General features: G+C 46.6%; 1 protein-coding gene across 1 annotated transcript in view; it reads right to left on the bottom strand.

Annotated features, from left to right (window-relative positions):
- Positions 1–530: 530 nt before the first annotated feature.
- The window catches only part of LOC144148495 (glycine receptor subunit beta-like), a 42,797-nt gene continuing 31,860 nt past the window's right edge, over positions 531–11,467 (bottom strand). The window contains exons 9-11 of the mRNA XM_077680025.1: positions 9,662–9,845; positions 7,742–7,846; positions 531–674 (exon numbers count right to left, since the gene is read on the bottom strand). Coding sequence (XP_077536151.1) covers positions 531–674; positions 7,742–7,846; positions 9,662–9,845 — 433 coding nt within the window. The remainder of the gene's footprint in view (positions 675–7,741; positions 7,847–9,661; positions 9,846–11,467) is intronic.

Genomic DNA, 11,467 nt, shown 5'->3' with positions numbered 1-11,467 from the left:
AGTGGCGCGGCCAACAGCAGGCGACGATTTTCTGCAGTTGATGTGGTATTTCATTTGATATTGGAAAAACCAAGCATGCATAATTTTTTTAAATAAACGAACACTGCAAATATCAATTATATACTTATATTCTGCCTCACGTTTGCGTAGTGTTTTGTTCTTGTTCAACAATTTTGACAAGTATGAAAATTGCCGCCGGACTAAATGTTCAGATTTGGCTGTGGGTATACAAGACTACTGCGCAGATCCTGTTCCACTTTGGCCGGGTGGCTGAATAGAGTCACAGGCAGACAGACAGACAGACAGACAGACAGACAGACAGACAGACAGACAGACAGACAGACAGACCAGAAAGACTATCGTCTCTAAAAAAAAAACAGAACTCCCGCTAGCGCAGTTTCAGTCCGCGGGCGCTCTAGCACTGCCAAGGCGGGAAATATGAATTGCATTGGGTGGTAGCAGTGACCGGATAACGGCGCTACAGCCCATTATGGCGAATCACTGCTCGGCACTTCCAACAGCTTTCAGCTTTAGTGCAACGGCTTTAATTTTTCGGCACTTGCCTCGATTCCTTCCTCCTGCTCGTGGCGCATCGCCGACTCCGGGTCGAAGTCCACGTCGTCGTCGTCGTCATCTTCGTCGCGAGGACGGATTGGGACCGCACCAGTCGGCTCCTGAAATTTAATTGAAGCAGCGTGATTTCAGATAAGATCAAACAAGGTGTGGCTCTTCGACCTCTTCAATTTGCTTGAATTTTTTTATAGGAATCCCTGATTATCCCAATGTCGAGATTCGGAAATATTTACCCTGGAAAATTTTGTTTAAATAAAAATTTTGGAACGCGACAAGGTGGACCCCCACCGCTACATGCCCCTGCACCTCGGCCAGCTTTAGCGACGTCTATCAACAAAACTGCTTAGAGGGCGCGATTCATAAATCTTATGCTAAATTTATGACAGGTAAAAATTTCTCTAAAAAAGGATTTGTTGCTGTAAGAAATATAAACTTGTCGCAATAAAATATCAAATTTGGCCCACAGCGCACTCTTGTGTGAACTCAGAGCCTAAATATTACAAGTACTTAAGTTGCAACCTTCACACTTTACTCACGTGTGCACGTTACCATTGTCAACGAACACACTGAATAATGTAATTATATACTGTGCGTTCAAGATGCAACGGGCACGCAAGATTGAAGAAAAAACTAAAAAAAAACACAAATTTCTGGGGCAAAAAAAAGCACTTAGATTTTTCTAGAATTCTCCGCGTTTCCGTGTACGTGCATTTTTATGAAGAACATGTTGCATGATTTTGTTCCTGCAGCATGTACAGCGTGTAAGATGCGACCTATTCGCCCGGATCTCTACGGTGTACTGTAGTCACAGCGACTTCCCTCAGATTTCTATAAATTATGTATGCTTTGTACAGAAGACAAACGATGCCTCCGTGGATAGAATAATTGATAATGTAACAGAAAGAAACGGTATTTTTTATTCCCCGTTGGCACCATAACTAGCAATATGCACCCAATTTAAAGCGCATGGATTGGGATAAACGACAAAGCTCTTATGTTCGGCCCCATGTTAAAAAAAAGTGGTGTATCAATTTTTAAGTGCGAATGCACTTTATAAGCGACCCTGAATTCCGGCGACCGCCGTCCGTCCACATAGCAACAGCTGCGGGTGCGCGCGCTCCTCGTCTTCCTTGGCAACGGGGGGAGATGGGCGCGCGCTGCCTGGCCGCTGACATGGCACATACCCACGTGGGGGATTGACCAGGAATCGGGCGTGAGAAGGGCTAATGCACCCGCTTAAAGGAGTACTGACACGAAATTTCAAAGCTGAGATCCGCTCTAGCAATCAAGTACAACGACAACACAAATAGGTGTCTGTGAATAAATGCATCTTTCTTTCTTTGTAGTTGTGTGTGTGTGTGTGTGATCTCTCTTTCGCGAACATTACCGAACCGCGCAAATTCAACTCGTGCATTCGCACTTTCACATTCTTCCCCTCGGGAAAATGCGGGGAAATTTTTTTGTGAAACTCTCCCAAAATGTTCACTGGTAATTTTATTTTGGTTAGAAGTAGAAAGCACGTGTATCATATGGATTCCGGTGTGTGTACAGTGCGGGAATGGAGCCCTATCAGCCAGGCTCCTCGCGGTGGGGTGCTCAAGCAGTAAATAGTGGAAGAGCTACGTTTTCATACATATCTGACTATTTGTATAAAAGGCAAAACTCCACAGTTGACATGAAATTAGACAGAATACAGTAGAAAAATGGCAGTTTAAAATTTCACGTTTGGCGCCAGAAACAATCGTCACCGTATTCAAATTGTTTTCTGCTGTGTAGCACCTGTCTAGCTAAAGTTGCTAGCCATATTAGAGTTTCCATACAGGGTACACTCATGCCGTTCTGCGTGTAGACTACATGTACCTGCGGCTGATCGCTTATATTTTACTCCGCGTGTGTCAGGACTGAATGCCAAGGAATGCATGCACTGGTCATTCCTCTTCCTTTCTTTATGCTCCGGTAGTTAAAAACTTAGTTTCTCTGCACGTATGGGAAGTGTGCGCACTTGACTTTCTTAGATAACAGTTGCTATGTTTCTAGATGTATGAATTCAATTCTCGAGGTCTTCCTTATGTTGTGAATTGTAACCTGGGGTTTAAAGATTCCTTCGAGTACGTCGTACGCACTCTTTGCAAATGAAATCCAGATTCCTGTTAGGGGTAAGTGCCCTCTATACGAAGTCGCCTGGATCCCACGTGACAACCACACTCCCCCCCCCCCCCCCCCCACCTCCCCAACCCTACCTTCTTCAGGAATATTCAGACTTTTGAGCATGAGAGGCTCCCCTTTTGCATACGACTCATCCCTCCTCAACAGCATTGGTTTGATGGAGCGCTGAAAATGAATGCACAGTTCAATTCCGTGGCATCTATAGTTAGGCTCCTGGTAATTTCTACGTATGCAACATTAAGGTGCCAGTTGGCATAGCACGCGCAGGAGCACTTTTCTTGCTGTCAATTACGCTTGACTCATCCAGGTAGCAAGGAGTATGACATTAAACTAGGTTAGCACAGTGCTGCAGTAAATATTGCTTTTCTTGTACATGCGGAAATCTTCGCGAATTTACTTTGTCCTGAAGTGTTTCTTCACAAGTTTCCTCGCCGTCACACAGATGCCAGATCATGTTTTGTTTGCCGTTGCGTTGACAACTCCATCTGATCATTTGTGAAGCATGCCCGTGCCACCCAATTTGCAATCCCCAATCACGCTGAGCGCCTCGCGACTGCGCGTGCGTGCGTACGAGTAAGCAAAACAGGGGTCGCTTCGTGAAAGCACGCACACGGTATTCCGGTGAGACTGATAAAATTATGGGCAACTTCTGGTATGCGGGAATATTTGATTTTATATAGCGACTACAGCGCATTTAGAAACGCGGTGTGCACAGATCCAGCGTGTTGACCATATGAATTAGCTCGGTAGAGCAATATGGGATCTTAAAAGGAGGAGTGTCAGCACTTTAAGGAATCCACAGCAAGGTATAAAAATTGTACATGAAGCACACAGTTTACTTTTGTAAACAGCTGCGCGAATTTCCAGGGTACGTTCCAGTGGTGTTGCCCTTATAAGAATGGTGCGCTGTACACCCTCCAATATCGATATGAGGCGAGCTGTTTCTGCATCCAACCAAAGTAAATTTAACGGTCAACAAGTTGGAGGAGTTTCAAAACATTGAAAGACAGCTTTTTTAAAATGTGGGCTTAAAACTAAGAGATTTGACGTTTTTTCCCCAACTATACAGTTTAAATATGGCGCAGATTGGCTGTTACTGTGCCAGCGAGGACATTAAAAGTCCCAATTTTGTGTTCGATTCTCACCTATTGTATTCATGGTCTTTTATAATTTGCCTTTTATACAAAACAAAGAAATCATACAAATCTGAGGGAAGTCGCTATCACTACGTTCGTGGTGGAGAGCTGGACGGATACGTCTCCTCTAGCGCGCACTACGCGCTCAGAAAAGAAAGAGTCAACATTTTTGTGATGATCACGCAAGTACACGTAAGGCCTACAGCTGGGGAGAATTTGAGAAAAATCGAACTTGTGTTTTTTTTTATATTAGCTTCTGAACTTTGTGTTTTTCAGTTTTTTCTTCAAACTTGCGTGTTCGTTGCATCTTCAGAATACGATTATATTATTCAGTGTGTTTGCTTAGAACTGTAAGAAGCACAGGTGAGTAAAATGTGAACGTTGCAACTTGAGTACGTTTTGTAATATTTAGGCTAACAGTTTGATCAAAATTGAGCTGTGAGCCGATTTCGACATTTTATTGCAAAAAATATATTATTGACCGCAGCATTTTTTAAAGGAAATTTACACCAGGCGTACGTTAAGCATAAAATATACGAATTGCCCCTCAGAAATATTTTTATAGATAGGCGCCGCTACATTTGGTCGGGGCGCATGGGCACGAAGCAGCGGTGGTTAACCTTGTCGCATTCGAAATGTTTTTTCAGTAAGAGACAAATTTTCCCTGTGAAAACATTGCTGGATAGGTACATTGGAATATTGAGGGAGTAATATGAAATATTCAAGGAAGTTGAAGAAGTCGTTCAGACACACTTTTTTCTATATTATCTGAAATCACCCAGCAATGGTTTTCAGCTAACACGCTTACGAGTTGTGTTTCGCGTACGAGACAATTGGCAAAAGTTTGAAGGAGATTTGTTTAAGAGTCCGGATCGATGCAAAACATAAATAGGTACATCGGCTGATCAGTGGAACTATAACAGGCGTTTATTGTGGGTTACGACCCCGGTTTTAAATCAAGTGGCTCTCCCAAAGCCGACGCCATCATTGCGCTAGACGATTAATTCACGTACGCCCTTTGCTCGGATGGATTTCGCACTATTCGCACCATTTGGGGGCCAACCGATGTCAACTGTTTCAATCGCGGGCAATCGCGGCCACTGGCTCCCGTATTGGATAAAGCGGCGTTGTTATTTTTCTTCGAAAGCCAATAGTGCTTTCGATCACCGTACAGTGTACATGATCGAGGGGCTCCATAATGTTCCTCATTTTCTTAAAGCTTCAGAAGAGGAAGTGCCGCCTTGATATTGTTGACGGTGAATGCGGAGCCTCCTCCACTTGCTATACTACTATGCAGAAGCACGTCATCGCGGCGCCATGGTACACGCATAATTTTGCAGCACAGAAAGCAGCACAGGATTTCAACACGTAAGTGCGCGAAAAGGCAGAGACAGAATCTAAATGGTTTTGCGAACATGGCGGAAGGGGAGCGAGGCGGCGGCGGTGGCCCAAAGTTCGGCGCTACAAAAAAAAAAAAAAAAAGAAAATCAACCGCACCTCTGTTTTAGGACAACGATGGGGAACGCAAAGCGTTCTCAGATGAAAAATCGTCCGAAACTGAGTCGAAATCAAAGCCTAAAATCTCAGTAGAAATCTAAGTCGAACTCTAGGTGGAAACCAAATGACAACTTAACGAAACCACACTGGAACCACCCGAGCGGGCTGCACTGAACACGGCATCGAGCGTGACCCAGGTGGCCATCGTCCGCGTATTTCCCAGGGCCATTCTTAGGTGGCGGAACCAGTACATTCGAAGGTGCATTCCATTGTAATGATAAGTTGGCTTTCCTGAAGTGCGTTCTCGCGTGCGGACGTAGTCAGTGAGACCCGGGAAGATTCGCTTTAAAAGCGGAAGCGGACGTAATGGAGGGGTGTTACGTTTTACGTTGGCGTAAGCGAGCGAACGATGGACGAGGTCAGAGGGGAGGGTGAAAGCGAGCGAAGGTGGATGGCAGCGGCGAATGAATGACGCTGATAAGTAAATAGAGCGCAAGGAAGGAAGCGGTGGGAGATTCAGGGGAATATTGGGAGAAAAGCGGAGTTGGAGAGTAGTGAACGAGGAGATGGAGCGTTGCAAGCGGGGAGAGGTCTGTCTGCAGCGGCGGAATGGCGGAGTTGGAGAGTAGTGAACGAGGAGATGGAGCGTTGCAAGCGGGGAGAGGTCTGTCTGCACCGGCGGAATGGTACGGTTGGTACCCTCGTTTCTGCTCGTTCTATCTAGCGCCGACCGCTGAGCGCGCCAGTAACTATTACTACGACGGAGAGTATGCTTTGCAGAGAAGTTGGGAGGTAGGCGTTCGCGGTTATGGTAACGCGTAGTGCGAAAGTGGCCCAGCTTCAGCGGGCACCAGTCTTTGATTTTCGTTTCTGTTGCCTTTGTTTTTTACGTTTAACTTAACGCTTCTAGTATGATGTAGTATCACTGCTCAAACATTATCGCAGCAGCCGCTCCTGACATTCGTTTTATAAATACTTCTAATTGTCGGCTCTCTTTCCCCCGGTGGAAGACAACAAGGAAGAGGCCCGAGTGTCGAGACTTTGGCGTGCTTTGAAGAACAGCGGGTTGTTTTTATTGGGCCAATTGCCGTTCCATTGAGGCGCGGCTCCGTACCCGGATGCAGCTCCGGCGCGTCAAGACCCCGGAAGTTTAGAAGTTTTCGTCATTCACTAAACATTAATGTGAACATGGAGGAGGAGGAATTTCAAAATGTGGCGATGGTGGGGGGAGGGTGGTATAATCCGCCGCGTAAATGCTCACTTCGCTGCAAAGCCGTCAAGAGACGTCAGTATATTCTGCTCATTCCCTCCGAGTAAACGCCCCTCTGCTCCCCCGCTCACCTATCACATTTGCCACCGCCCCCCCTTCGGCCCTCCCAGGATAAACTTAGGGGCTAAAGTCGGCTGAAGTCAATTCAATTTTCCCGCCTTCCCCTGCTCGCGCCATCAACTGGAACCTTTCGTTACTGTTCAACTATGAACCATTCCACGAAACTGAGACTGGCGCGACCTTTTTGTATCTTTGGGTCAAAATATTTTTTCAATATTTTTGCTTCTACCCCAAGTATGAAGCACACATTGATTTTCAAAAAAAGAACACTGCGGGTACCAGTTATGCATTGATGTTCTGCTTCAAAGATGCTTAACGTGTTTTTTTTTGTTCAATAATGTTGCATGTATAATGTATGTTTCGCGATATAGTGGTTTGGAAATGGTTTGCCTATAGAAACTTGCCGCTGCACTATTCTTTTGTTTAGGCGCAACAGCTGAATCGAGGGACAGGAAAACAGACAGATATACATACATACATGCATACATACATACATACATACATACATACATACATACATACATACATACATACATACATACATACATACATACATACATACATACATACATACATACATACATACATACATACATACATACATACAGACATACCTACCAAATTTTTGGGAATGTGCAGCTTTCCGGCTCATCGCAATTCTTTCGGAAGTAATTACTCTGCAGTTATTTAGCGTAATTTAAAGAATTTTGGCACTGCTAATACTGAGGGTGACAACGTGCATTGTGCGGAGTTTGAAGTCCTGCGCTTAACTCTACTACGTTTCAGAGCCAAGGAAACTATCCCATTGCGATGTATGGGCGGTAACCTTTGACAGCGAGTGGGGCGAAAACTTTTTAGAATTCTGAAAATTTCTTTGACAGTGGTCATGTCCAAGTCGACTCTCTGCTCCATGCGAAATATTACTTTCCTGCAGTGAGTCCACTAGGTTCCTGAGACTTCGGAAATTTGAGCGAGAAAGGTAGGGACGTTTAAGAAGCCCCAGAAAGACTATCGTCTTTAAAATAAACTCTGTACTCACGACCCCGGCTGGGGTGACGTTCCCCGAAGCCCCGACGTCGGCGGAAGCTCCCTCCATCTTCGGAGGCTCAGCTTTGGCTTCCGGCATGCGACGGAACTGCTCCTCCTGAGGGGCGAAACGCGTACAGGTGTGTTTAGGAACGCCAGCTTCCCGGCAATAAGTGTCCCAGCCTGCGACATGAACCAACTGGCTCTGCAAGCACCACTACTTAGTAAAGCGTCCATTGGTAGAACCCCGTTCCACATGCTCAGTGGCAATTAAAACAGCCCCGCTAAGCCAAAAAGTTGAGACATTCCAATGTTACTCCGGTAGCTGGTCACGAGATTACTCCATTTGAGGTGTTGAGGAAAACAGAATGCAAAAGCTCTTGTGATCACGGAGACCTACAGCGTGTGGCGGCTTTCAATTTGATTACGCAGCAGTGGATTAGACTTGGATGTTTTAGTAGCAGTTTCCGCCTTGTATATGGCCGAGTGAGCTGGGTTAGAGAAAAACGCCGAAACAGAAACAAATTACGGTACTATCTGATGGATATTCATCCTTGTCATCAAGGAAGCGCCAGTTTGTTGATCTGCATCCGCCGCGGTGGCTCAATGATTAAGGCGTTGTGCTGCTGAGACCAAGGACGTGGGTTCGATTCCCGGCCGCCACAGCCGCTTTTCTGATGAAGGCTAAAAGACAAAACGCCCGCGTGTTCGAGATTTCGACGGACGTGAAAGATCCACAGGTGGCGTTAAACCTCATAATCAATAATCAATCAATCAATTTGTACCTTTGCAATGCAGCGGTTCAAATGAATTTGTTTGGTTGCTCTGATGTGTGTCAACGCAAAAGTACAGTGAGCCTGCCGAATATTCCCGCACGATTCCGTTCGCGCACTTACGTGTGGTTGAAATTTCACTCAAATTGAAACCGCGAACTGGTTCCAATGACATGTATGGCCAAAGAATGACAATTTGTTGCGGTGTTTTGTATGCATATACTACGGGTAGCATTCGGCGATGTCTGGGTGTGCCAATATAAACAAAAAAACATTGAGGTATTTGTTACCTGTCCTAATAGTTCACCATGGATTCGTAAACAATTGCGAATTTTCACCTGCTGTCTATTTTCGGGATCCTACTGCGCGCTTGTGGTTATAGAAAACGGGAAGAACTGGTGTTTTATTGTAACTATCCCGAAAGAAACTATAGGACGTTATTCTGATCAAACGACGACATGTCTAACGGAAGTTTCATCTCAGTAGGGGTCGTGGATAAGTATCAGCCACAGTTTCACAATAAATAACATGGGCTCCAACGTGGGGCGTACGTTACACAAAGCGGCGCTCAGCCGGTTTTTTGAGTGCTGTGTATTCAGCTGAGTCTGACCATGAAATGTTTTCCACAGGTTATCACAACACAGCAATGCGACATAACTACTCTCGAACCTCCAAATATTAGAGCTGACCGAGTCTTGATGAACCCTACCGCTCATTTCAATGGCGCCGGGCAATGTTGTGCACAGAGAATCCCTGTTGTAGCCAGGACTGCAAGATTTCGTAAATTAATTTTCCGTGATTTTTCCAGAACGCGAATCGACGTTCCGCCCCCATGAGACAGTGGGTTGGGCTTGTTGGTGAAGGTTCATTTAAAGATCAGCCCGAAAAAACACGACACAAAAGAACGAGGAACGGACAGGACAGCGCTAATATACTGAAACATCCTAGAGCCGAAATGTTTGTTTATAAAGGCAGCCAACTTCACTGGAATCAGTTTTTTGTTCGAAGATGACTACGGGTTTTGCCCCAAGCCGCAATCAAGTTTTCGGGAAGCACAACTCAAGCAAACGCCTTCTGACATGGTGAAAGCATACTATGAAGCTGGCAGCTGAATTCGGTTGATGCTTTATTTATTTTATTGAAGGTGTGGTGTAACGTACCTTGAATTGCTCGAATCGGCTTCTCCCTATGCCGAGGGAGAGGACGAGCTCCAGGATGGTCGCGAGCACCATCACTCCGCACGCGAACAACCAGATGTCGAGCGCCGTGAAGGAACGGTCATCATGATGCTCCTTCCCGATCTGGATCATCATCGCCAGCACAGAGGACACGCCGACGCCCACCCTGCAAGAGCACGGTGCAACGGCAGATGTCTTCTCACTTAGAAACCCTACGAAGAAATTGGGCTTGTTGGTTATGCATCTTGAACGGCGGCAGAGACAAGAGGGAAAGATGACGACAGACAACGAACAGCGTCGTCCTGTCGCCTTTCCCTGGTGAAAAAGATATGAGGCGCTAGGACAACGGGACAAGCGAGTCCACACACAAAAGGCGCTACTTCCAACAGTTTTATTAGCAGACGAACACATACATATATACAAGATCATTGACCCACGTCATAGTATAATATTGTCACGAAGACAAGGACGAAGCAGTTGTCTTGAATGACAAATACGTTTATTGGAGCGAACTTGTGCTCCCCTAACAACTCAAAAGAATACAGAGGCGGCGAAGCAGCGGTCAACAAAGTGACTTGCACAGGCGAGTGTCGTCGAATCGAATGCCCCGGCGTCCGCACTGCAGGCTTTTTATCTTTCGGCGCGCGTGGTTCTCGAAACGTCGATTCGCATCGAGAACATAGTAGATCCAAGAAGATTATTCTGGGCTGTTCACGTTAGATCGGAATGCTCTCCCTATCACAACAGATAACACATGCGGCACAGAAAGAAAGAATGGACCACGCGCTTCCCTTGGCGCAGAGATAACGCAGACCGGCGCAGCCGGGCGGTAAAAGCAAAACACAAATAAACAAACCCAATGTATGGTTCGCCGCATTACCCCCCCTCTAAGAGTGCATCGACCCGATGCTAACATAAGCGACAGTCCGAACAAATGAAAATAAAAGTTCGTCATCGTCCGTAGAAAGGTTTTAGGCGAACCACGTGGACGACTTCAGGCCGCCTGCGTTGTCGTGATGTGCCGGAGTCACCATCAGGGATCACTTCGTAGGTAAGTTGGCCAACACGTCGTAGAATCTGGTAGGGTCCGAAATAGCGTCGCAGGAGCTTCTCACTGAGTCCGCGTCGTCGGATGGGAGTCCAAACCCACACACGATCCCCTGGTTGGTACTCGGCGTCTCGGCGTCGGAGGTTGTAGCGGCCCGCATCCACCAGCTGCTGGTCCGTTATACGAACTCGAGCGAGCTGGCGGGCCTCCTCCGCACGTTGAAGATATCCGTGGACGTCGGCGTTGAGGTCGTCGTCTTCTACGTGCGGAAGCATGGCGTCGAGCATCGTAGTCGGCCTTCTACCGTAGACAAGCTCGAACGGCGTCAGCTGCGTCGTCTCCTGGATAGCCGTGTTGTACGCAAACGTGACATACGGGAGCACTTCGTCCCAAGTCTTATGTTCAACGTCAACGTACATTGACAGCATATCTGCGATTGTCTTGTTCAGACGTTCTGTTAGTCCGTTCGTTTGGGGGTGGTACGCCGTCGTTCTTCGGTGATCCGTGTTGCTGTAGCGTAATACTCCTTGCATCAGCTCCGCAGTAAATGCCGTTCCGCGGTCTGTGATTAAGACTTCCGGGGCTCCATGTCGCAGCACAACTTGGCTTATAAAGAACTTTGCCACTTCTTGTGCAGTCCCCCTCGGAAGAGCGGCGGTCTCTGCGTAGCGCGTCATGTAGTCTGTCGCTACGACAATCCACTTGTTCTGTGATCGTGACGTAGGGAACGGGCCTAAAAG

The sequence above is a fragment of the Haemaphysalis longicornis genome, unplaced genomic scaffold, assembly GCF_048455015.1.
Source record: "Haemaphysalis longicornis isolate Haplotype H1 unplaced genomic scaffold, Haemaphysalis longicornis Haplotype H1 scaffold_8, whole genome shotgun sequence".
NCBI classification, from domain to species: Eukaryota; Metazoa; Arthropoda; class Arachnida; order Ixodida; family Ixodidae; genus Haemaphysalis; species Haemaphysalis longicornis.
Note: the sequence above shows the minus strand (reverse complement) of the source record. Positions and strands in the feature narration are given on the sequence as shown.